The sequence below is a fragment of the Plasmodium inui genome, assembly GCF_000524495.1.
Source record: "Plasmodium inui San Antonio 1 unplaced genomic scaffold supercont1.3, whole genome shotgun sequence".
Lineage (NCBI taxonomy): Eukaryota > Apicomplexa > Aconoidasida > Haemosporida > Plasmodiidae > Plasmodium > Plasmodium inui.
This window is the reverse complement of record NW_008481837.1, coordinates 834,384-855,663: the sequence shown is the minus strand read 5'-3', so window position 1 is coordinate 855,663 and position 21,280 is coordinate 834,384. Positions and strand designations below refer to the sequence as shown.

General features: G+C 41.6%; 5 protein-coding genes across 5 annotated transcripts; 2 read left to right on the top strand and 3 right to left on the bottom strand.

Moving 5' to 3' along the window:
- Positions 1 to 213: 213 nt before the first annotated feature.
- C922_01024 (hypothetical protein) lies at positions 214 to 3,630 on the bottom strand (the record flags this gene model as incomplete). Its single annotated transcript, XM_008816633.1, has 1 exon — positions 214 to 3,630. The coding sequence occupies one exon, from the start codon at positions 3,628 to 3,630 to the stop codon at positions 214 to 216; it is 3,417 nt and encodes a 1,138-aa protein (XP_008814855.1).
- Positions 3,631 to 4,623: 993 nt separating this feature from the next.
- On the top strand, positions 4,624 to 10,346 carry C922_01023 (hypothetical protein; the record flags this gene model as incomplete). The annotated part of the gene is made up of 2 exons (XM_008816632.1): positions 4,624 to 4,742; positions 4,958 to 10,346. The coding sequence occupies 2 exons, from the start codon at positions 4,624 to 4,626 to the stop codon at positions 10,344 to 10,346; spliced, it is 5,508 nt and encodes a 1,835-aa protein (XP_008814854.1).
- An 877-nt stretch (positions 10,347 to 11,223) lies between these two features.
- Positions 11,224 to 12,093, bottom strand: C922_01022 (hypothetical protein; the record flags this gene model as incomplete). Its single annotated transcript, XM_008816631.1, has 1 exon — positions 11,224 to 12,093. One exon carries the CDS (start codon positions 12,091 to 12,093, stop codon positions 11,224 to 11,226), a length of 870 nt encoding a protein of 289 aa, XP_008814853.1.
- Positions 12,094 to 15,136: 3,043 nt separating this feature from the next.
- Positions 15,137 to 17,274, top strand: C922_01021 (hypothetical protein; the record flags this gene model as incomplete). Its single annotated transcript, XM_008816630.1, has 2 exons — positions 15,137 to 16,816; positions 17,131 to 17,274. 2 exons carry the CDS (start codon positions 15,137 to 15,139, stop codon positions 17,272 to 17,274), a joined length of 1,824 nt encoding a protein of 607 aa, XP_008814852.1.
- Positions 17,275 to 17,576: 302 nt separating this feature from the next.
- C922_01020 (hypothetical protein) lies at positions 17,577 to 20,280 on the bottom strand (the record flags this gene model as incomplete). Its single annotated transcript, XM_008816629.1, has 11 exons — positions 17,577 to 17,681; positions 17,799 to 17,882; positions 18,094 to 18,199; positions 18,311 to 18,472; positions 18,625 to 18,667; positions 18,892 to 19,057; positions 19,213 to 19,375; positions 19,554 to 19,639; positions 19,802 to 19,873; positions 20,015 to 20,074; positions 20,182 to 20,280. 11 exons carry the CDS (start codon positions 20,278 to 20,280, stop codon positions 17,577 to 17,579), a joined length of 1,146 nt encoding a protein of 381 aa, XP_008814851.1.
- Positions 20,281 to 21,280: the final 1,000 nt, after the last annotated feature.

Below are 21,280 nucleotides of genomic sequence, written 5' to 3'. Positions count from 1 at the left end.
GCTCTTCGCAACGTTGTAAAATTTTCCGTTTTTTTAAAAAAAAATTACTTCAACGGGGTAGCAAATTGAGCAACGAATTTGCCTACAAATGCGAACGTGAGCATGAGAGGACTTCCAAAAAAGGAGACCACTTTTCCCGCTCTACACGGCTCTACGCCGATCTACATGTCCTCCAACCACCCCCCCACTGAACATCTTCACCCATCGGTCGCACTAACCAGCACTCACAACGTCCATCGAAATCTGGAGGTTCCTCTTATGCAGAGAGGACATATCAACATGCTTCTGCAAGAGATGCGCATTTGCAAACTTCCGCAGGCAAATAAAACAGATGTTTAAATCGTTGCCACTGTTGGAAGGGTGCTCGTTTGTCCCTTCTGCTCTGGCTGCTTCGGAATTGGGTACTCTATTGGGTTCACTCAAATTGCTCGCATTATTATGTTCCTTCGTAGAGCCAGCCCATTGACCCCTATTGTGTGCTTTGGCGAGATTGTCAATAAAGGGATTCTTCGTCTTGTACGATGATTTATGGTAACTACTGCCACCTTCCATTGTTGTGTTGGTAATTCTAGTGGGCCCCTTATGCAGTTGGCTACCCTTGTTATATGCAGTGCTGTTGGGGTATCCTTTTTTGTGCAACTCTTCCTTGTCAGAAAGGTCGTCGTTATCTTCATCGGCCGAGTCGGTAGCGAAATGTTTCCTAATTATTTCTTTGCTTTTTTTTTCCACATTGGTTGAGTTCGCTTCGTTCATGTTCATTTGCTCAATGTTCTTTTTGGAGGCCAGGGCTATCATCTTGGCTCTTTCCACTAGGCTGGATATTTTGTCTGAGGCTGTATTTTTGGAGGCCTCTTCATTAGGCGGCAAATTTGGACCGGCGACCTTCCCACCGTCACCGCTTGCGCTAGCAGTAGGGTTCACAGCGCCCACGTGTTCATTACCACCGCTCTGGTTGGCGCCGCTATTACCCACAACGCTTCCCCCCGAGATGGGGTTATTCTCTTCAGCGGTGAGCTCACCGTTGTTCACTGCCTGGACGGGGTGCCCCGACGGGGCGTCCTCCATGCGTCCCTTCTGATGCTGCTCCTCATGGTCTGAAGTGACCAACGTGGCTGATGTGTGTATCCCTACTGCCTTCTCATCACCCCCACCATGATCGGCATTTACCTGTTCCTCATTCCCCATGTACATCCTCACGAGGCACCCAATCTTGTCATTCCATATGTAGTACCCCTTAGAAAGAGACATATAAAAATTCGTCCTGTTGTCAAAATAAATTTGAAAAACGGGGTGGTAATAATACTGAGTATTGTAATCAAAAAAAAATTCACTGAGTGCCGGTTTCTCCTTCTTAAGTATAATCACTTGAGAGGACCAAAAAAGGAAGAACGTGTAGTTCTGTATGCTCATCATATTTACAACGCTCTCCATGTAGCTGACGAAAAAGTTAAAATGAGGAATATAATTTTTCATAAGAACAGTTGCTGCGGATTTGTTAATGTTCAATTTTGCCAAACTAATGGAATGGAAAAAGTATTCCTTCCCCTTCTCGTACACATAATCCAACTTAAAGAAATCATTTTTATAATTGATGTAGAAATTTCCTTCCAGTTCGTTCATCATTTGCTCTGCGTAACTTGCCCTCTCGAATTCCACGAAACAAAATCCTTTCTTTTTACTTGAGCTCCTTATGTCATTAAACAGGTACAGATAATTGACGTGCCTATTTTCGAACACTTCGTTGATAAACTTTAAAAGGTCTTCTTTTGGGATGCTTCCATCAATGTCTTTCAATATCAGCATGTTGGTTTTATCGACATCTGCTAGGATTTCCTTGATGGACGTTTCGAAATTTTCCGTCGAGTTTTCTTCCATTTGCTGCAGGGGGGGGGCGTTCACTGGGTACACCCCCCCGCCGGCGGCTCCTACCGTTCCTGCAACTGATGCGGCTGATGTGGCTTCTGCGACCGATGTGACTGCTGCAACTGCGGGATTGACTTCTCCCTGACTGAAGCCTACCTCCGAATTAGACACGCCGTTCCCCCCAAGGGGGGCGTTACTGCTGGGAAGGCCAAACGCCGCTTGCGCCACGTTGGGAATGCCGCTAAATACACTCTTCGCCCCGTAGGGCCCCCCCTCCTGCGCAGAAGGAGCGCCCATCATGGCCCCGTTCTGTATAAACACATTAGGAGGTACCTTGGTCTCGTTCTCCACCATTTTCGCATCACTAGTTTTCATTTCTTTGCAAAAAAAACAAGAACTTCTACGAGAGAAGTTGACAAAGTTACAATAAGAGCAGTGCCAATCATAGAATTTTTTTTGCGCCTGTTTATCTTCCACGGTTGTTTTATTCAGTTTTTTCTTCATCTTGAATAGGGGAAATATATACGAGATGTTCTTTCCGATTTCAATGCGGCATTTATTCTTCTCATACAAAGAAAACAACTTTGCGGATGCTTCATTGGATGGAAATTCAACGATGCAACATCGATCATCGTTAATTTGATTATTCATTTGTGTATTTAATATACTCAACTGGATATTGTTAAAGTAGGAGTTATTTTTTATAAACTCGAGGCCCTCCCTTACGAATAATTCTTCCTTCACAGAAAAGAACGACAATCTATTTATGTATATGTTCAGTGGCAGGGAGAATGCATTACTGATGGCTGTATTCCTCATCATGTCTTCTATTTCTTCTTCTGTTATATTTTCTCCCAGCTTGTAAATAAAAATGAATCTGGACAACTCTATGTTGCTCTTCATTTCCAGCACATCATTCACATTGTTGATTTTTTTTGTTGTGAGTCCCTCACGGGGATAACCACTGTTCGTGTGACCTCCATAGGGGTATCCCCCTCGGGAGTAATTTCCCCGCTGGAGTAATTCCCCTTGCTCGTTGAAATTTCCCCCCACTTTGTATTTCTTCTCTCCGTACGGACGGTATTTATCATTCCCTTCATCCGACCCGGACGCATACTCACTCTGGCTATCCTCCATGCTGCTGTTATTGTACGACTCCCTTCTTGCACCCTCCTTATATCTGGAAAAGGACTTGTGTTCGCTTCTTCTGTAATCACCTCTGTTGCCATCTCTGTGACCATCTCTGAAGCTACCTCTGTTCCCATCTTTGCCGTAGTTGTGATGGTTTGCCCAGATCTTCCTGTTTTCCCTCTCCCCGTCCTCCGCACCCCCTGTTGCTCTGTTACTGTTGTACTTCTCATAATGCCCTGAGTCGGCTCTAGCCCCATATCCTATTTCTAGGCTCGCTGGGGTGTTTCTCCTCTGTTCGTACTTCCTCTTCCCCCTCTTGGGGTCGTACTGTTGCCGATCTCCATGGTATTTGTCGTATGGTCGATCCCCTCTGTCGCCATGCCCCGACTCGTACCACTCCCCGTAGGACCTATCCATGTATCCGTTGTCGTGCTGCTTTATGGCATAATTATCCTGGTGGGCAGTACTGTTGCCGTCGTGATACTCCCAGGGTACGTCCCTATCCTTGTCATGCCCCTCCCATCCTTCAGGTCCAGCTCCAACTCCTCGGGTGTGAAAATTCCCTTTGGCATTCTCCCTCCCGTGGTAGTATTCATCGGCATGGTCCTCTCTATAGCTTCTATTCTTCGACGCCATTTTTTCTGAGGGGAATATTCGGTGGGGTTTTTTCTCCCCCGCGTGGTTTATTCTGCCTCGTTAAAGTGGGATGGCTGGTTGGAGTGCCCGCTCTGTCCGCTTAACTCCTTCTGCGTTGCGGTGTTATACCTCTTTACCTCGCTACCTCTTTGCTGCTTTGTTTAATCTCAAATTCGCTTCGTGCTTGCGCCTACGGGTAGGTCTATCATCACGCATCATTGCGCATTCGCTTGATTAGCCTTACGGAAAAAAAAATCAAACACGAAGCAGGATTTTTTTTGCAATACGCCACCTTCGTTGTCCCCCTTTTTATTTGCCGATAAAATAGGGACACTGTCCGCGCTCCGCCCACTGGCACATCCCGAAATGGAAACTTCCGGATCCGTAATTAATTTTCTCAGTAAGGAAAGTGCCCGATGTTTTGACGGCTACGCAGGGATGAACGCAATTTACTCGCTATGAATAAGAAAAGAAAAAAAAAAGAAAAAAACTCCACTAATGTAATCCATTAAACAGGAAATAAGATATGTCATTTTTTTCTTGTGGCTATTATTCCTTACATATTTCATGGGAACCTTTTAGCCGCTCGTTTACACGAAGGTTCACCGTGGGGGCATGCGAACTTCTGCTTGTAAACGCCGCGCTGACTTGTTGTGCGTACGCTTATCACCCCCAGCCATCATGTCATAGCGCTTGGGAAAATAGGAGGGGGGACGAAAAATGAACTCCACGATCGGTGCGCAGAGGAGTTCCCACCTGTTCGGTTACACAACGAGCTGAAGGAAATTTCCTGACCTGGGTGTATAAGCCTGCACGCTTTAGGCGTGTAAAAATTAACGCATATACGTATTGGCCCATGTACGTATTGATGCATATATGAATCCCCCCATACACCCTTGCGAGTGCTGAAAACGCTCGGCGGAAGATGCCTCCTGCCCAAGAAAAGGCCAAGCATGCCAACCCTCCCATGAGATTCCCTAAAGAGTGACAATAATGGATTTATTTACCATTCTCTTTGTTTTGTTAATTTTATTTTTCATATTCGATTATAATTTTTGCGCAAAGGGGTTGGTCTTTTCGATTGGAAACAAATCTCTGCGGATTCTCAAAGGGTAAGGAAAGGAGGAGGTCACACCCTCCGCTTGTTCATCATTTTGGTGTGCCAACCAGCCCGTGGAACATGCCAAGAAATGCTACTTACCGAGGGAGAAGGAAAACATGGAATGTTCCCTGTCTTGTGTTTCTATGTCCGATCTGCAAAAGGAAGCCAAACAGAACCAACACCTAATGTCATTACACAATGTAACTCTCTTCCACTCCACACCAGATGCAGCAGCCTGGAGCGAGTTTACCGGAGCCCGCTTTACCTGTTGCACCCAGTGCTGCAACAACTGTTTGTGCACATCTTCTACATTTACGTGGAAAAAAAGAAGGCATACGTAAATCACCTCATATGGAAAAAAACGAAAGAAAAGGAAAAGGAAACGAGAAAGAAAAGGAAAGAGAAAACAAAGAATAGCAACACACGTAAGACAAAATGCAAAGGAACACTAAACATACCTCAGTTCATAGGAGCAACTGCTGGCCAAATTAAAAAATGGGTGAGAAACAAATTATGGCAATTTTTCTTCTTCATTATTGAATATACACGAGTGTACGAGAATATGTGCCTCAAGTCCAACATCAACACAAGGGAAGTTCTCAATAATAACAACTTTGGAGTTGTAATTGTGGACTACTATCTGCCCAATTGTACTGTTAAGAAAAAAAAAAAAAGCTATGAAAGTGCGAAAAAGGATAACTACGAAATCGATTTGTACGATTTGGTAAATATAAAACAGGAGAAAAAAATCAAACTCATTTTAATTGACCAGAAATGGAAAGCCGCGCTGAATATAGGACCGATAAATGATGCCCATGTCCAGTTTCTCTACCTGCAAGATACCGTCCTGATTCAGTATTTCCAGTTTGCCTGCATATTTAAGGAGGAATTCTTAAAGGAGTCTAATGAGTCCCATGTGGATGGAGGGGACCCACCCGAGGGAGGGGCAGAAGAGGATCACGTTGAACAGGACAGGACAAATGGGAACCATGGGAGGTGTCCCACACAGGGGCAAGAAAACGCAGTGAAGGAAGAAGCCGCAGGGAAGGAAGAAGCCACAGTGAAGAGAAGCCACGTCCAAGGCGAACAATTTGACGCATGTGACGAACAAAGTGGACATCAGAACTCCCTCTCGGGGGAGTCATCCACTATAGAAGAATCGGAAGAAGTACACACAGGTAGGAAGCAGAATGGACTGACGATAGGTTCACAAAAGTGCACACCCGAACAGAAAAACAAAATTGATGGGGACGGCAGCAACGAAAACGCCGTGGAGGATAAAATAAGAACCCACATGAATAAGTGGAAGTACAAAAATGTGAAAGGAATAATCGTAATCGTTCCGGAAATATTTTACAATTATCTGAACCTAGAAGAAGTAAAGAACACTGTGCCTCTATATTACGTACTTGCGAAAGATGTGAAAATAGACTCCTTCACAGTTATCGCCAAATTGCTGGGATATATCTGTGTGCACGTCCATATTAACATTAATTTTGGCTTGTCCATTCCGTTCATTTTTAGCAACAAAAATGCCAACATACTGAATATTGCCAATGTGGAAAGTAGAAATGGTGTTGCCATTGGGGGAAAGCCAAGCGGAAATGTAAATCAGCAGTACATCCATGGCTGTCCGCATGAAAACAGTGGAATGCCACCTAAACAGCCTGTTTCATCTTACAAGACAAGCCAGGACAGAGATCCCCCCTTGCGTGAGAACTTCCTCCATGATGAGAAGAAGCGCGTGCCCGACGACGACAACCAGATTTCTAGTCGACTCTTCGAAAAGGTGGACAACAGTAATAGGAACAGAAGTGCATGTGATAATCTCAATTTAGAGACGACATTAAAAACTTGTGCAAGTGTAAAAACGAGGAAAGATGGAGAGGTACATGCTGCGGGAGGAACAAACACTCAGTTCAACGCGCCGCTTTTCTCATGCCCATTCTCCTTCTATAGCGACAACTACAACGATTTGAATATTGCCATGGCACATTTTAAATCAATTTTTAAAAATCACAATTTCGTTTTCCTCGGCTTCAATGATGGCACAAATATTCTGCTAAATTACTTTTTGGAAAAAATTTACAAAAAGAAAAAAAACAAAACAACAGGTGATAATAGCAAAACTCCCCATTTCAATTTACACAATGCCAGTGCGTACAAATACTCGCTATTAAATTACAAAGTGAAGGGGAACGCCGACCAGAAATTGGACCCATTAAATAATCAGAGTAAAGAAAAGGAAAAAAACAATTCGAAAATTGGGCAGACCAACAAAAGCGAAGAAGACGAAATGATAAATCAGCCGAGTTATAAAAATAATATTATGAATATTTTTTTTAAAGAAAAAAAAAAAGGCGAAAGTGAACGCACAAATGGGAAAAACTGCTTTAAAGAAGTTAAAAAATGGCACATTGAAAATTTGATATCTGACATGAGACTGCGAAAGGATGAAAATTCCATTTTGCACCATAACCATGTGAAGGACAAACAAGAGGGACAGCATTCTGCCCATAGCAGAAACTTTATGGAGGAAAACCCGAATGAGTCATATGGAGTCTCTTACCAAGTGACAAACCTGCCTGTGATACATATACATGGGGTGGATGACAAGATGGATAATCACCCCGTGAGATGTAGCCACGATGATGTTGTGAATAACCGACCCATGGGAGGGCACCGTATGGAAGGAAAAGGAGGAGAACAATACGAAGCTGAGCAGGAGTATTCCGATTATACGGATTGCCATCACAAAGGGGGAGACGAAAAATCCGATGACAGACACACACAAGAAGGAAACGGTGACCTGAATAATGACTCGTCCATTTCTGCAAAAAATAAGAAAAAAAAAAAACATATGGGAAAAATAAAAAATATGAAAGAAAAATGGAAAAAGAAAAAAATAGAGTCATTTATGAATCTATCTAAATTAAATTTTTTTAACAAAGGTAAAGACATTTGGGGGAAAAACAACTTCGTGAAGGAGAGCGAATTTAACGCAGTTCCTGCGATGGAAGGCGACAACAACTTGTATTCTGACATGTCTAAATATAACATTAAAAGTGCCAGGAACAAAAAGGACGTAAACAGCGATAAGGAGGGCAATCCCCATTGTAACAATAGGGACAGTAACCAACGGGCAATCCCCCGTTTGGCCCATTCTGCGGCAGGTGAGGGGGAAGACCTGGTTGGCCATGAGTCGACCATCTCCCTTGGCACAGTGCGTGGTGAGAGACTCCATAAACAACCGGGGGATAGTGGAGTCGGGCAATATGATGAAGGCGTAGGAGAAGACAAGGAAAACCGTAATGGTGACCACAATGAGGTCCAAAACGAGGAGGACGACGAAGATTATATCCACTCTCTCAACGACAGAGAAGAGGGACCCAAACCGATCGAAGCTCCCCCCCCTGACTTTGACACAAGTTCGATGAAAAAAAAAAAAAAAATGATAAAGATAAACGTACTTGACAAATTCCGAAATAAAGAAACCAAGGTGATGACGGAGGGACGTCAGGTCGAAGACCCATCAGGCATTTCGCAAAAATTTAGGTACAGCTTTTTCCGAATAAAAAATAAAATCACAAGAAATTTCAAAAACCCCGAATGCAAAAAGACACAGCAAGAAAAAAATATCATGGACAGAGATCAAATGATGATAAACTCGTTTATTAAAAATAAAAATGTACTACTTCCGGAAGAGGAGAGTAATTATTCGGATACCTCCACATGTGATGAATATGGAAAAAAAGGCACAAAAGAAATATGCCTTTTAATAAATTTTTCCTACAGTAATATGTTTGACATATTTAATTATCCAGATGATTTTAAGGAGACAAAAAAAAAAAAATTCTCCCTAATACATACAATTTTTTATTCTGTGCATATTTTTTGGAAATCCTTTTCGACCCTCATTAAGCAGAGGTACTTCTTCTCCTGCACGAGTGAGTTGACGAAATTTTTCAAGGCGTCTTTATTTCACCGTGTCCGTTTTGAGGCACCAAATAGGCGAGGTCCCCAGGGCGAGGGAAGTACCTCGGGGGGCACCTTGCGCTTTGGAGTGCCCACCAGTAGGGAGGAGGCAGAAGAGCCCGTGGAAGGTGTTAATAATGGGGAAGATTGCCAAGCTTCGCTAAGTAGACACTCCGTTGCTGACCTATCTCTTAACAATGGAGAAATTCCTTTGAGTGGAAATCCAAGTGATGGGGATTTCTCGAATTATCCCATTAAACCAACGAATGGCGACGATAATAACCTCTTCTCCCTCAGCTTTGTTAAAACTGATGCACATCCCGATCCCCATCCCAATCACAATTACCAAAATGAAAATCGGTGCAATTCCAGCGGTAAGAAGGGAAGTTTCCTCAACATAGGAAAATCCACACGAAGCAGTAACAGTGAGCGTCTTAACAACGTCAGGCGTAGCAGTGGCAATGAATCCATCCCGAACGACATGAACGATGGGCAACTCGATATTTGTCGCACAGACTTGACGAATGATGAAGACAGTCATCGGTTTAGCACCACCAACAAGAGTAGAGAAAGCGCAACGAATCAGAGCTTCTTCAGAGGGAGCCATCTCTCCTGGCAGAATCATCACGATGGTAGCCATTTGGTAGATCACTCCGGCAGCGCACATGTACCCATTATGAGTGGTAACGGCGAAGTGTCACGCTCTTCCAACCCTCGTGATTGCTGCTTCCAGAGGAACTTCTTCGAAGCGGACATATCGTTGTTGTGTGGCGAGCGCGAAAGGGGCGCCAAATTCCCCAACGATTGTGACTTCGCAAATGGAGTGTCCCCCAATTGTGGCTTCCCAAGTGGGGACTTCCCCAATTACGACTGCTTGGTCCCCCTGGAGGGCCTAACCAACGAGGGGCACTCTCCGAACGGGGCGCCACTCTCCAAGGACCAACCCCGCGCAGCACAGAAAGAGGTCCATAAAATATACGGGGGAAATTCTCCACGTGAAGAATCGTTCCAAAGCGCAATGAAAGTATATTTTAATGCCAAGGCTATTTATGACAAGTGGAAAATATATTTTGAAAAAAACAACTTCCAAGGAAACGCGCAAGAAAAATTTTTGTTTAACCTTTCCTTCATTTATAACGTGTACAACTACCTAGTATGGATATACATATGCACGTATTTTAACGAAGAAACCTATTTTAGCTTTTGCGAGAGCCACAAATTTTACCAATTCACGAAAGAAATAAATTTCCTTAATGAGAAAAAAGAGTTTAAGCGGAATAGCAGTTTTGTGTCTACCAGTGACATGTCCATCATAATTCCCCATTTTTTTTATCCAAAGGATTACAAATTGTTAAAGGTTTTTTTGTACATGCTACAAGATTCAGCCAACCAATTTATTTCGAAAAATATTGAACATTTTCAATTCCCCCTGGTTTTCATTTTCTGCTCAGACTCCAGAAATTTCCATTTCACTCATTTTGACATCATAAAAATTTCGAAAAATAATAACCTCATTTATTTGTTGTACAAGAGGGGCAATGAGGGGTTGTTTTTGTCTGGCTTCAGGCCGTACATATGGATACACAAAGTCCTATTCGATTTTGTGGAGTCCTTGTTCTTATCGACTTTTGACGATTAGTAGGGGAGGAAAAGCGGCACATTTGTTTTTGTGCCACTTCGCTTCGCATTAAATCCTTAAATACGCATTTTGTATGGTTGCCCATCTGGATTTCCCGAGCACATTGCTTTGTATTCCTTTTTTTTTTTTTTTGTTGTTGTCGCGATGGGGGTACTACACCACCACCCCCGTTCGCCATGCAGTGCTCATTTTTTTTCGTCATTTTGTGAATCAAACAAATGTGTTTTTTTTTTATTTCTTCCCTTTTTTTCTTTGCCCATTTGTGTACTCTTGCGAGACCGCAGGAAACATGACTCTGCTGCCCCCTCAGCTGGGGGGCGCGAATCCGATTCGAGCCACCTCTTCGACATGTACTAAATACGCGCGTGCGTGTGTCTTCTCATTTTAAAGTGTACCAATGAAAAGGCGCAGCTGCGGGGCATCTGTAGGTATGCACATACGCTTGGGTTAAAAATTGGGGCGAAATTGTCAGGGCGGAAAGAAAAGGAAAAGCACAGACAGAGGGGTGCACACACACGTGCGGTAAACCGATTTAACAATTTATCGATGGAGGAAGGACAAAACGCCGCACACACAAGAAAATGTCACTGGTGGTGTGCAGCTCGCGAGGGCTACCTCTGCCATGCATTGCATGTATTGAGGGCTGGTCATGTGTTGGGGTACGTGTACACGTAATCGCGGGTGAGCATCACGGGAACACAGATATAGGGGGCCTGGCCGCGTACAAGCGAGGGCACAAAATTAATCTCGATCGAGGGAATAATCACAAAAAAAGGGAGAGCCCATGGGACGCGGCCAAGCGGAGAGACCAAGTGGAACAGCTTAATGACGCCGCTACACAGGCCACTTAGCAGATCGGCTAACCGCAGGGGCGAACTCAATTCTGGGACTTCATTTCGATGAGCCTCTGGGCAAACTTCTTGTGGTTGAAATTGTCGGGGTCGATCTGGACGGCCTTATTCTGATACGAAATGGCTTCATTCAGTTTCCCCAAGTTATCATAGCAGGAAGCAATGAGGGATAAAACTTCCGTGTTATTTGGCTCGATTTTGAGGATGGCCTCGAAGTAAGAAAGGGCAATATGGTTATCTATATATCGGTACAAATTACCCAGCGAAAACAATGTCGGAATGTGGTTCGGCTCCGCAGCCAGAATAATTTTGAAAGTGTTAATGGCCCTCTCCGTTTCATTCATTTGTTGAAATAAAACCCCTTTCTTGTATATATAATCAATTTTGGAAGGGTTATATGAACAAGCCTTATCATAATAAAAGAGGGATTTTTCTATAAAATCGTGAATGCAACAGAGGTCTGCAATTTCGTTGTACAGCGATGCAATTTTATTATTTATCGATATGGGTTGATTTTCATTCGGTAGAGTGGACGTGTAATTTTTATCACCCTCTTTTTTCTTGTACACATTTTTTTCTAAATTAGTGTTTAACGAGACACTGTTAGCTATTTCTTGCGGCCTTATTTCAAATTCGAGGACATTTTTATATATCCTAGAGTTGTTTTCTTTTAACTTTTTTAGCATCTTCAACGCTTTTATATATAAATCCATCGATTCCTTATAGTTACAGTTTCTTATTTCTCTGGCTTTTTGAATTGTTTGTCGGATGTCAGTTTCTTTGCAGTAGTGGTCGTCCTCTTCTTCTTCCTCTTCATTTGTGTATTTGTCCCTCTCCAGCAGTTTCATACTGGCGTAGTTGTAATATTCCATATTTTTGCTTCCAAATCCTCCCATGGTGTTTTAACACTTTCTGGAAAATTATTTTTTTGGCCTCCTTGTCCGGTGAGCGCGGTGCTCCCTGTGGTGGGTTTTGTCTTCTACGCAGCCTACCACAAGGAAGCGACGTTATGCGGTGTTAAATACCGTTATGCAGAGTTACTCCGTGTTAATTACTGTTATTCGGAGTTACTCGGTGTTAACTACCGTTATGCCGAGTTTCTCTGTGTTAACTACCGTTATTCGGCTATTTCCCGTGTGTTTGGTCGCTCCGCACGAATTGTTCGTAAACTCCCTCGGGATGGCAGGCGTTGCATCCTCCCTTAGAAAACGTGCATGAGTATGCACACGTGCGTAGGGATAGATACATATAATACACTCCTGTTGCGATTTCTTTTTTTTTTTTACACAAAGGGAAGTTACCTCAAGTGTCTCTCACACGACGATGCGCACGTGTTGCCAATTTGGCCTTTTTTTCCAGATCAGCGAGCGATATATCGGGGGAGAAAATAACGCGCATGCAGCTTTATTTTCCCAATTCTTCTAGCCGTTCACTTCGGAAAAAAATAAAAAATAAAATAAAGATAAAATAAAACACTCACCCATGCAGAAGAAGGAATATTTTTACCTTTCGCTTATTTTTCAAATTGGTCAAGTTGGAAAATAATTTTAAGCAGTGCTGCGAGGCGCGGATTATCTGTGGAAATTTGTCTGTTTGCAGTTTTGCGCGTTTATTCGCGTATGTTCATGTGCATACTTGCATACCACGCGGAGGAAAAAATGGCTGCTGCATTTTGGGAAAAAGTGCGAAGAAAAAAGAAAAAAAAAGGCGTTACCCTTCCACGCGAGTCATAAATTCGCCATCTATGCACTTTTGCGCAACTGTTACGCTATGCACTGTTGGGCAATTTTTGTGCGTGCATCGGCATATTTGGCAATGCTGCCCGCATACTGGCGCAATTTTACGCGCAAAGATGAAGACGTCAGGCAAGCTCCGCCACGCTTAAACGAGCAACAGAAAGATAAGACAACAGAATGAAAGAAGTTACTGCGCAGCGGCGAATGCTAACAAATGTTTATCCCCTAAAGGAAAGAAGATTCTTCAAACGTCCTGGAAGTGCACAACAAGCGTGGTGCGCACAGCGCGTATGCATGCAAACGGGGGGAATTGCAACGCGCGAACATACGAACAACAGGTGGTGTGCGCCCAGTTGGCTATTCACACAACGGAAAAAACAACCTACGCTGTTTTATTTTATTTTTTTATTTGATTTTTTTTTTCCCCCCATTTTTACCTCATTTTTGCCGTAACAACATCGCAGAATGTGCATTTCGACATCCGCTATGCACGCGTGCCAACGAGTAAGAAGAATGATGCCCCCCTCTGTCCATTTTCGAAAAATGGCGCCTCGCGTGTATCAACTGGGTTGGCATATCACTCCAAATTCGTTGAATATTCGCGAAAGCTGGGGGCATACCATGCAGAGTGGATGGGATTATTTTTTGCGTCATTTATATATACCCATATGTGGGTCAATTTTAGCAGCGGTTATGCGCGTGTCTCCCCTTTCATTGGATGGCGTAATTTTATATTCTCCCTGATTTATTCCATTTGGAAATAAAAAATATTGTTGTTTGTTCATCCCACGGGGGGGAGAAAGTGTATGGCTGGCCAACGGGGGGAAGGGAAAAGGCGCCCCACTACAGGGAAGTACAGTTGTATGTATATATTCATTCCACGACGAAAGCGAATTGTATCCCACCTTTATTTCAACCTGAGCGAAAAGTAAAAATACGGTGTGATGTCCCAAAGCGAGGCTTCAAAAAGGGGGAGGGGGCATCTTCAGGAATATTTCCCGCATGAACATTTCCTTACAGCATATATTTCCTGCTACTCCTTTCACCATTTTTCCATCGCCCCTCATCACTCTGGTAGACAGTACAATTTTACGTCTTCTACATTTTAGGTATAAATCACAACTTTCTCCTTACAAGGTGAAAAAAAAAAATCAACATATGGTTATACATACATTGGCACCTTTTTGTGTGTCATTTTTTTTTTTTTTAATTTCAAAATGGGCCATAAGAATGGGGGAATTATTCTCTTCATAAAAATACCCCCTTAATGTTGAAGTTTTTTCTCAGTCTCGCTGTTTTCCTTTTAACCGCTTTGAATTTATTTCTTTCGAAAATGGGCCCAATCAATATAACTTCCGTTTAATTCGAAAATGTCACTATACATTATTAAGGATTTTTTTTTTCTCTCTATAATAACGCGGTATGGTTTTGACACTAACTTGGGGCAATCCTGGCGGATTTTATGTTACGAAGAAGATATTCAATTCAGTATGCCACAATCTGCAGAAGGGAAACAAAAAAATATGTTCCTTTTTTTTCCCCATTTCACACGGTTATTTTAATTATTTTCCAATTTTAAAAAATTTTACTGCCTCCTCCGTTCAGCCCTTTCCCACAGTTCCTCCAGGGTTGAAATCTTTTTTTTTAAATTGAAAAGAAAGAAATGTAGAGGGGCATGCTAACCATCAGCTACAGTCAAACATTTGTAATTTTTTTTAAGTGAACCTTTTGCGGATTTTCTTCTTCTAATTTTTTCCTCCCCCATCTTCTGCGTACCGATTTTTCCCGTTTTTTTCTGCCTTTTTTTTTATTAAACCCGTTCAGTTCATACATCGAATGGCGCAAAACAAGTGTCGTAAATTTTTACTAAAAATCCTGGGTCCCTTTTCGAAAAAATAAAATTCGCGTGAGTCAATTTTAAAAAAAAAAAATGAAACCCTGTGAAAAGGAAAAAGTCTCCAAAGAGTAGGATAAATTGTCGCCTTCTTTTTTTTACCAAATTTGTGTCCTCCCTGGTACTTTCTTTACGCATATGTCATATATAGTTTGCCTATGGTACATATACGCATAAGCATCCCTACCCAGGGCCACTTCCTCACGTACATTCATGTATAACACGCGAAATAACACCAAGGGGGAACTCAAGTTGTGGGGCTTCCCATAGATCCCCATCATATATAAGCCGCTAAAAATTAACGAACTGATGAAGGAGGAAATAAGCAAAACAGAACCAAGTGACCCTACTAATAGTAATGGTGCAATAGTTACCAATAAGGACAACGGGAGGAAGGACGAACAGGAAAATGAGGTAAAAAAAAATGCAAAAGTGAAGAAAAGGGGAGAGAAAAGAAAATTGAACCCAAGCGAGAATCAAAATGGAAGTCACAACGGTGTAGAGGATCATCTCATTCCCACGGACGAGTTGGAGCATGGCGATAGTGCGAGCGGGGAATCCAAGAAGAACAAAGACGGTGCGGGTGAATCTGCGTCAGACGCCTCGGAAAGGAGCTCGAATGGGTGTGATGAGCAGGAAGCTGCCGATGCAGGTGCCGACGCATGTGGCAACGCAAGTGCCACGTCAAACGTTGAAGATGGTCCCACCCCCAATGGGGAGGTGAAGCCCCCCTCTAAGGTAGAAACGAAAGAAACGTTCTACAGCCAAACAAAGTTCGAAGACTTAGATATATGCGAGGCGCTAAAAAAAGGATTGAAGGAGCTGAATTTTGTAACTCTCACAGAAATTCAAGCCAAATGTATTCCTCATTTTTTAAACGGAAAAGATATTCTTGGAGCAGCCAAAACAGGGTCAGGAAAAACGTTAGCATTTCTAGTGCCCTCTATAAATATTTTATATAATATAAAATTCTTGCCGAAAAATGGAACGGGGGTTTTAATAATATCGCCCACCAGAGAATTGTGTCTTCAAATTTACCAAGTATGTAAAGATCTGTGTAAATATATTCCCCAGACGAATGGAATAATCATTGGTGGGATGAGTCGAAATGAAGAAAAAAAAAAATTTATTCATGGCATAAACATACTAATTGCAACACCTGGCAGACTGCTCGACCATATGCAAAACACGAAAGAATTTATTTACAAAAATTTGATCTCGCTTATTATAGACGAAGCGGACAGGTTGCTTCAAATTGGTTTTGAGGAGGAAATTAATTTAATTGTCAAAAGGTTACCCAAGAAAAGACACACTGCCCTATTTTCAGCTACACAGACCACCAAAGTGGAAAATTTAATAAGGCTTTCTCTGCAGAAGCCCATATTTATAGAAGTAACGACAAAGATTGCCACAGTGGAAAGGCTGCAACAGGGATATGCCTTAGTTGATGAAGATAAAAGATTTCTCCTATTATTTACATTTTTAAAAAGAAATATTTCGAAAAAAATTATGGTCTTTTTTAACAATTGCATGTCCGTTCAGTTTTACAACGATTTGTTAAATTATATTGACATTCCCACCTTTTGTATTCATGGGAAAAAAAAACAAAATAGACGACTTAAAAGTTTCAGCGAGTTTTCCGCTGCCCAAAGTGCTATTCTGCTTTGTACAAATGTGGCAGCCAGAGGGCTGGACATTCCGAATGTTAATTACATTATTCAATATGACCCCCCAGATGACTCCAAGGAATATATCCATCGAGTAGGAAGAACGTGCAGAGGAAAAGATTCAAGTGGCTCGGCTATCATATTTTTGATGAAGCACGAATTAAAATTTTTAAACTATTTAAAGTTTTATAACATCCCAATTAATCAGTTTGCCTATGACCCAAACAAATTAATAAATGTCCAGTCACACATAGAGTCCATCGTCACTAAAAATTTCCACTTGCACAAGATGGCTCGGGAGGCTTTCAAATCGTATTTGAATGTAAGTTGAGCGAACGTCGCAAAAAAAAAAAAATCCATCACGTGTGAGTGTCGTTTTCATTTCTCCTGACTGTAGGAATTTTTTTTTTTCCTTTTTGGGCACAGTTGCTTTTAAAAATTGTTTCATACTGTTTGCTGCAAATGGTATGTCCAGGCGTCTACATCTGCGCGTACGTAAACCTACCCTTATCAGTTTGCTTCGACAAGGGCGTGTTTATTCTCCCATTCTTCCACGCAAACATATATTCCCATTGGCCCATTCGTCCATCAAACACCCACGCCGACCATGCACCCATTCCTTCTTCTCCTCCTTAGGGGTACATTACCTACGCACTGAAGGACGTCTTTGACGTGAACAACCTGAATTTGCTGCAGACTTCGAAGAACTTTGGGATGGACGCCCCACCAAAAGTTGATTTAAATTTAAAACTGAATGTTAAAAAGAGGAAGTTTAAGTAGGCAAAAAAAGGGCGCACACAGGTACATATATGCATTTACGTATGCGTGTGCACACCTGGGAGTTTTTTGTTGTGCCATATGCTCGTGGCGAAATCGATTGGGTAGGTTACAAGCCGTTTCTATCGTGCCCATTTGCGCAGGTGCATTTGGTACACTCGCTTAGTCTGTGTTTTTTTTACAGCCTTATTTTTTTTTTTTTCCTTCGCGCAGTGATGTCACATATCACTGGCTTATTAGCCCCCTTGGGGGAACCCCTTTTCTTATGTGACCAATTGGATGACTTCCACTACTTTTTACCGGCTTTATTGTTTGTTTGTTTTTTTTAAATTAACCAGCTTGGTTAAACTCTCATAATAATTTTTTTTCTTCAATTTCGCCCATTCTGCGTTCTGCATTTTCTCCTTTTCCTGCACCAAATGTGTGGTGTAACGACACATGTGTCTCTATCGCGGAATTAGTAAAAGGTGGTGTGCAAATGTACAAATACATCCACATGATTCAATTTTTCTTTAAAAAATTAGTACATGGAGTTGGAATATTTTTTTGGAATTTTCGGCCTCGATTTGGCCTTCCTCTATTAGCTCCAGTTTTTTCTTCTTCTTCAGCTCCTGCAAAAGTTTTTTTTTTTTTTTTTTGTGTTTCAAAAAGGAATTTATTCGTGCGTAAAAAAAATAAAAAAGTGGAAGGTTGCGTAGATGATCGGGGACGAAGAAAGCGTAGCAAAGCATTGCAGCCAAAGTATATCACGTCGTAACCCGCAACCAAGTTGTGAGCTGACCCCACACGTAGCATATACTTTGAACAGAAGTGTGTGCTAACCATTGCAACTATTCTGGCCTTCTTTAATTCCTCTATTTTTTTTTTCTTTTTCTCTTCCTCCAGAACTCTTTTTTCTTCCTCCTTCCGTTTAGCTTCCTTTTGCCACCTTCAAAGGGAAATTTTTAAAAAAGTTACCAACCATTTGTGTAACTGTAGGTAGAACAGGCATATTCTGCATTCTCGTGTTTTTCTGCATGGGGGAAATGTCTGTCCATACTTCAAGGCTTGTATTTCGTCAAAATGCGCTTGTAGTTCGACATTTTTTTTCTGCTTCATTCGTATTTCGTGGACTTCTTTTTCTTTTTCTTCTTTTTCTCGCTTAACTTTGTCTTCATATTCCTTTTCTCTCGTTGCCTTTTCCTCCTGGTATTTGACGAATCTGCGTTAAAGGGGAAAAAAGGGGGGAATAAGACAAATCCGTGCATGTCGATTTTGCGCGCTTTCAAATGAGGAAGTTTTTTCGAACGTTTTAGGAACGTCCTTTCGAATGCTTTTTAGAATGCTTTTTAGAATGGTCCTCTTTTTTTTTACTCCGCATCTTTCCTCTTCTCTTTCTTTTTCTGCTCGTTCAGGGCTGTGCAAATGGGCAAAAAACGTACGCATAAACGTGTGCGTCGGTATGTACTCGCGTAAAGCGCACGTGTCGTGTGCCATTAATTTGTGCCCCCTTATTGGCTGGTGTCCCACTTTCGCCAAGACGACTTTCAATTGCGATAGGCACCCATCTGCCAACTACTCTAAATGCGTGCACTGTCTTATGGAAATGTGTCCTTATATTCTGCGCCTTTTGCCCGTTACCTTCAATGTGCTTCTTGTTGCTCTCAAGGATGTAACTGCACAGGATGCGTTGCTCTTCCAACTTTTCTTTTTTCTTCTCCAGTTCTTCGACTTTATTTTTTTCAAACTGCTTTTGCATTAGTTTCCCCTCGATTATTTTCATTCTCTCTTCCTCCTGCTTCTTCAGCTGTTGAGACAAAAAAGGAAAAAAAGGCGAAAAAGGAAAAAAAAGAAAAAAAGGAAAAAAATATTTGATGCTGAAAGAGGGGGTTATACATACCCACATGCGGTGTTGCGTGTAGACCAATTTGCACACCAGCTGTATTCCCCTTTTTTGCGTACGAAATTTTCCTGAATCTGATTTTTTATTATCAGTGCGCTTTCTTTTTTCTTCAAAATGATATTTCTTTCTTCCTCCTTTTGCTTTTTTTCAATTTCCGTCAAGTACAAAGTTTCAATTTCTTCCATCTTCATGTTATCCTTGTTTAGCTTCTCTTTTTGCAGCCTGAAAATACAGACATGGAGGAGGTGTGAAACCGGAGGGAATGTCTTAAAAAAAAGGAGACACTTTCTGTGACAAATGCACAGCGGGCTATGCACAACACAGACGAACGACGTTAGAAAGGCAAACTGATACGACGCTGATTGGTAATTATTTAGCGATGTTTTTTTTTTCCTCTAACCTTTTCTCGTCAATCTGTTTTTCCAACTCTTTTAGCAGGTCTTTATCGTTTTTTATAATTCTCGTTTTTTTCTTCTTTTCACATTTCTGTGATTAAAAATGATAAAAAAAAATAAATAAAGTGCGTTTGGGGTCTTCCTTGTTCGCAAGCACCTTTCTGAGGGCGGATGGCATAACTATATCGCATCCTTTGAGATTCCATTTTTTGGCAACTTTTTTTTTTTTTTTAGCTCCCTTTGGCACATTTACTTCACTTTCATCAGAAGACAACTTTTTTATGTTTTTAAATTCATCCTGATTTTGAATAAATTCTAAAAGTTCCTTTCCAAAAAAAGGGGGGAAAAAAATGCACACGAAATGGAGATAACTATTTAAGCGTACGCAGTTCTTCCATACTTTGTGGTAGATGTGGAAAAATGAAATATATCTATATATTTATATATATATTTTTTTTTTTTTTACTTCTCTCTTGGCCGACGTCGCCGTTTCTTCAGTTATTTCGTTATTCGCTCCCATCCATTTCTGCGTTTGGAAAGGGAAGTACGAAGTGGGGCAGCGGACCACTCGATGAGGCGAAAGAAAATGCGGCGATGGTTATCACTTAAGGAATCCACAAAACGGCGGGGTACCTCCTCAATTTTATTCAGTTCTTCATTTAGCAACGCATTGTCCTTTTTTTTCTTTTTCTTTTTTTTTATTTTAGACAAAATGTTTCGACTGAGGTTCATTTTGTTTTCTTTTTTTTTTTTTTACAAATGTGTCAGCGTGCTTTCAGACAACAGGCGTGTGTACGCTGCAGGGGCGGCATATACATGTATTCAGATTTATGTACGCACTGATGTGTGAGAACAATACATTCGCCAGACGTGCCAGTAAAAGCGGTAAAGAGCCGCGCTACGTTTCGTGCAGCGATAGGCCTATTTCTCCATGTGGGGGAAAAAAAAAAAAAGAGAAATGAAATTTTAAGTATGGAAAAAAGAAACAAAAAACGCACTTGGACAATCATAAATGCACAGAAAAAAGAAAAAAAAGGGAGGCATCCTCCAAGACAGGGCAAATTAGATACTATTAAAAATACAGACAATAATGCTAACGAGGTTGACGGAAAAGAAACTCCCTCGAAACGGAAAAATAGTTCTGAATGGAGTACACAAATAGGGAGAAGCACGGCCCAATGCGCATTTTTTTTCTCTCTCTCTCCTGGGGACGCCATGTCTTCGTTCTTATTTTGCTTCCCAATTTTTGAACCCTCCACACGGATGCTTCGGGGTGGAGCGGCTACAAAATAGATGAAGAAAAAAAGAAAAAAAAAAGCGAACAGATTTGTGTAATAATGTAGTAGCGTCCGCTTTCTCCCATTCCATGGGAGAATCACTCGTGTGATGGAGTAACGGTAGGATTCCCAATTTAACGAAATTTTAATCGATTGATGTTAACTTTCGCGCACAACTCACATGACAGATATGGCGCCTATCTTAGTGACCTTCCATTCGAGTGATCTCCCCAGCAGGAATTCCTTCAGTTATTGTTTTCACAAATGACCATTCCGCCACGCTGAAAAGCGACTACACAAATAAGTGCTATTTTTTTCTTTTTCCTTAATTGTGCATACAGGTGTAGGAACTTTGGCAATTTTTAAAAAGGCGAAAGGGGTTCCTTCTTACCTCTTTCTAGGAATGCCAAATTTACCTTTCCAAAAAAATGTGTTGTCTTCCCACGATGGAATGC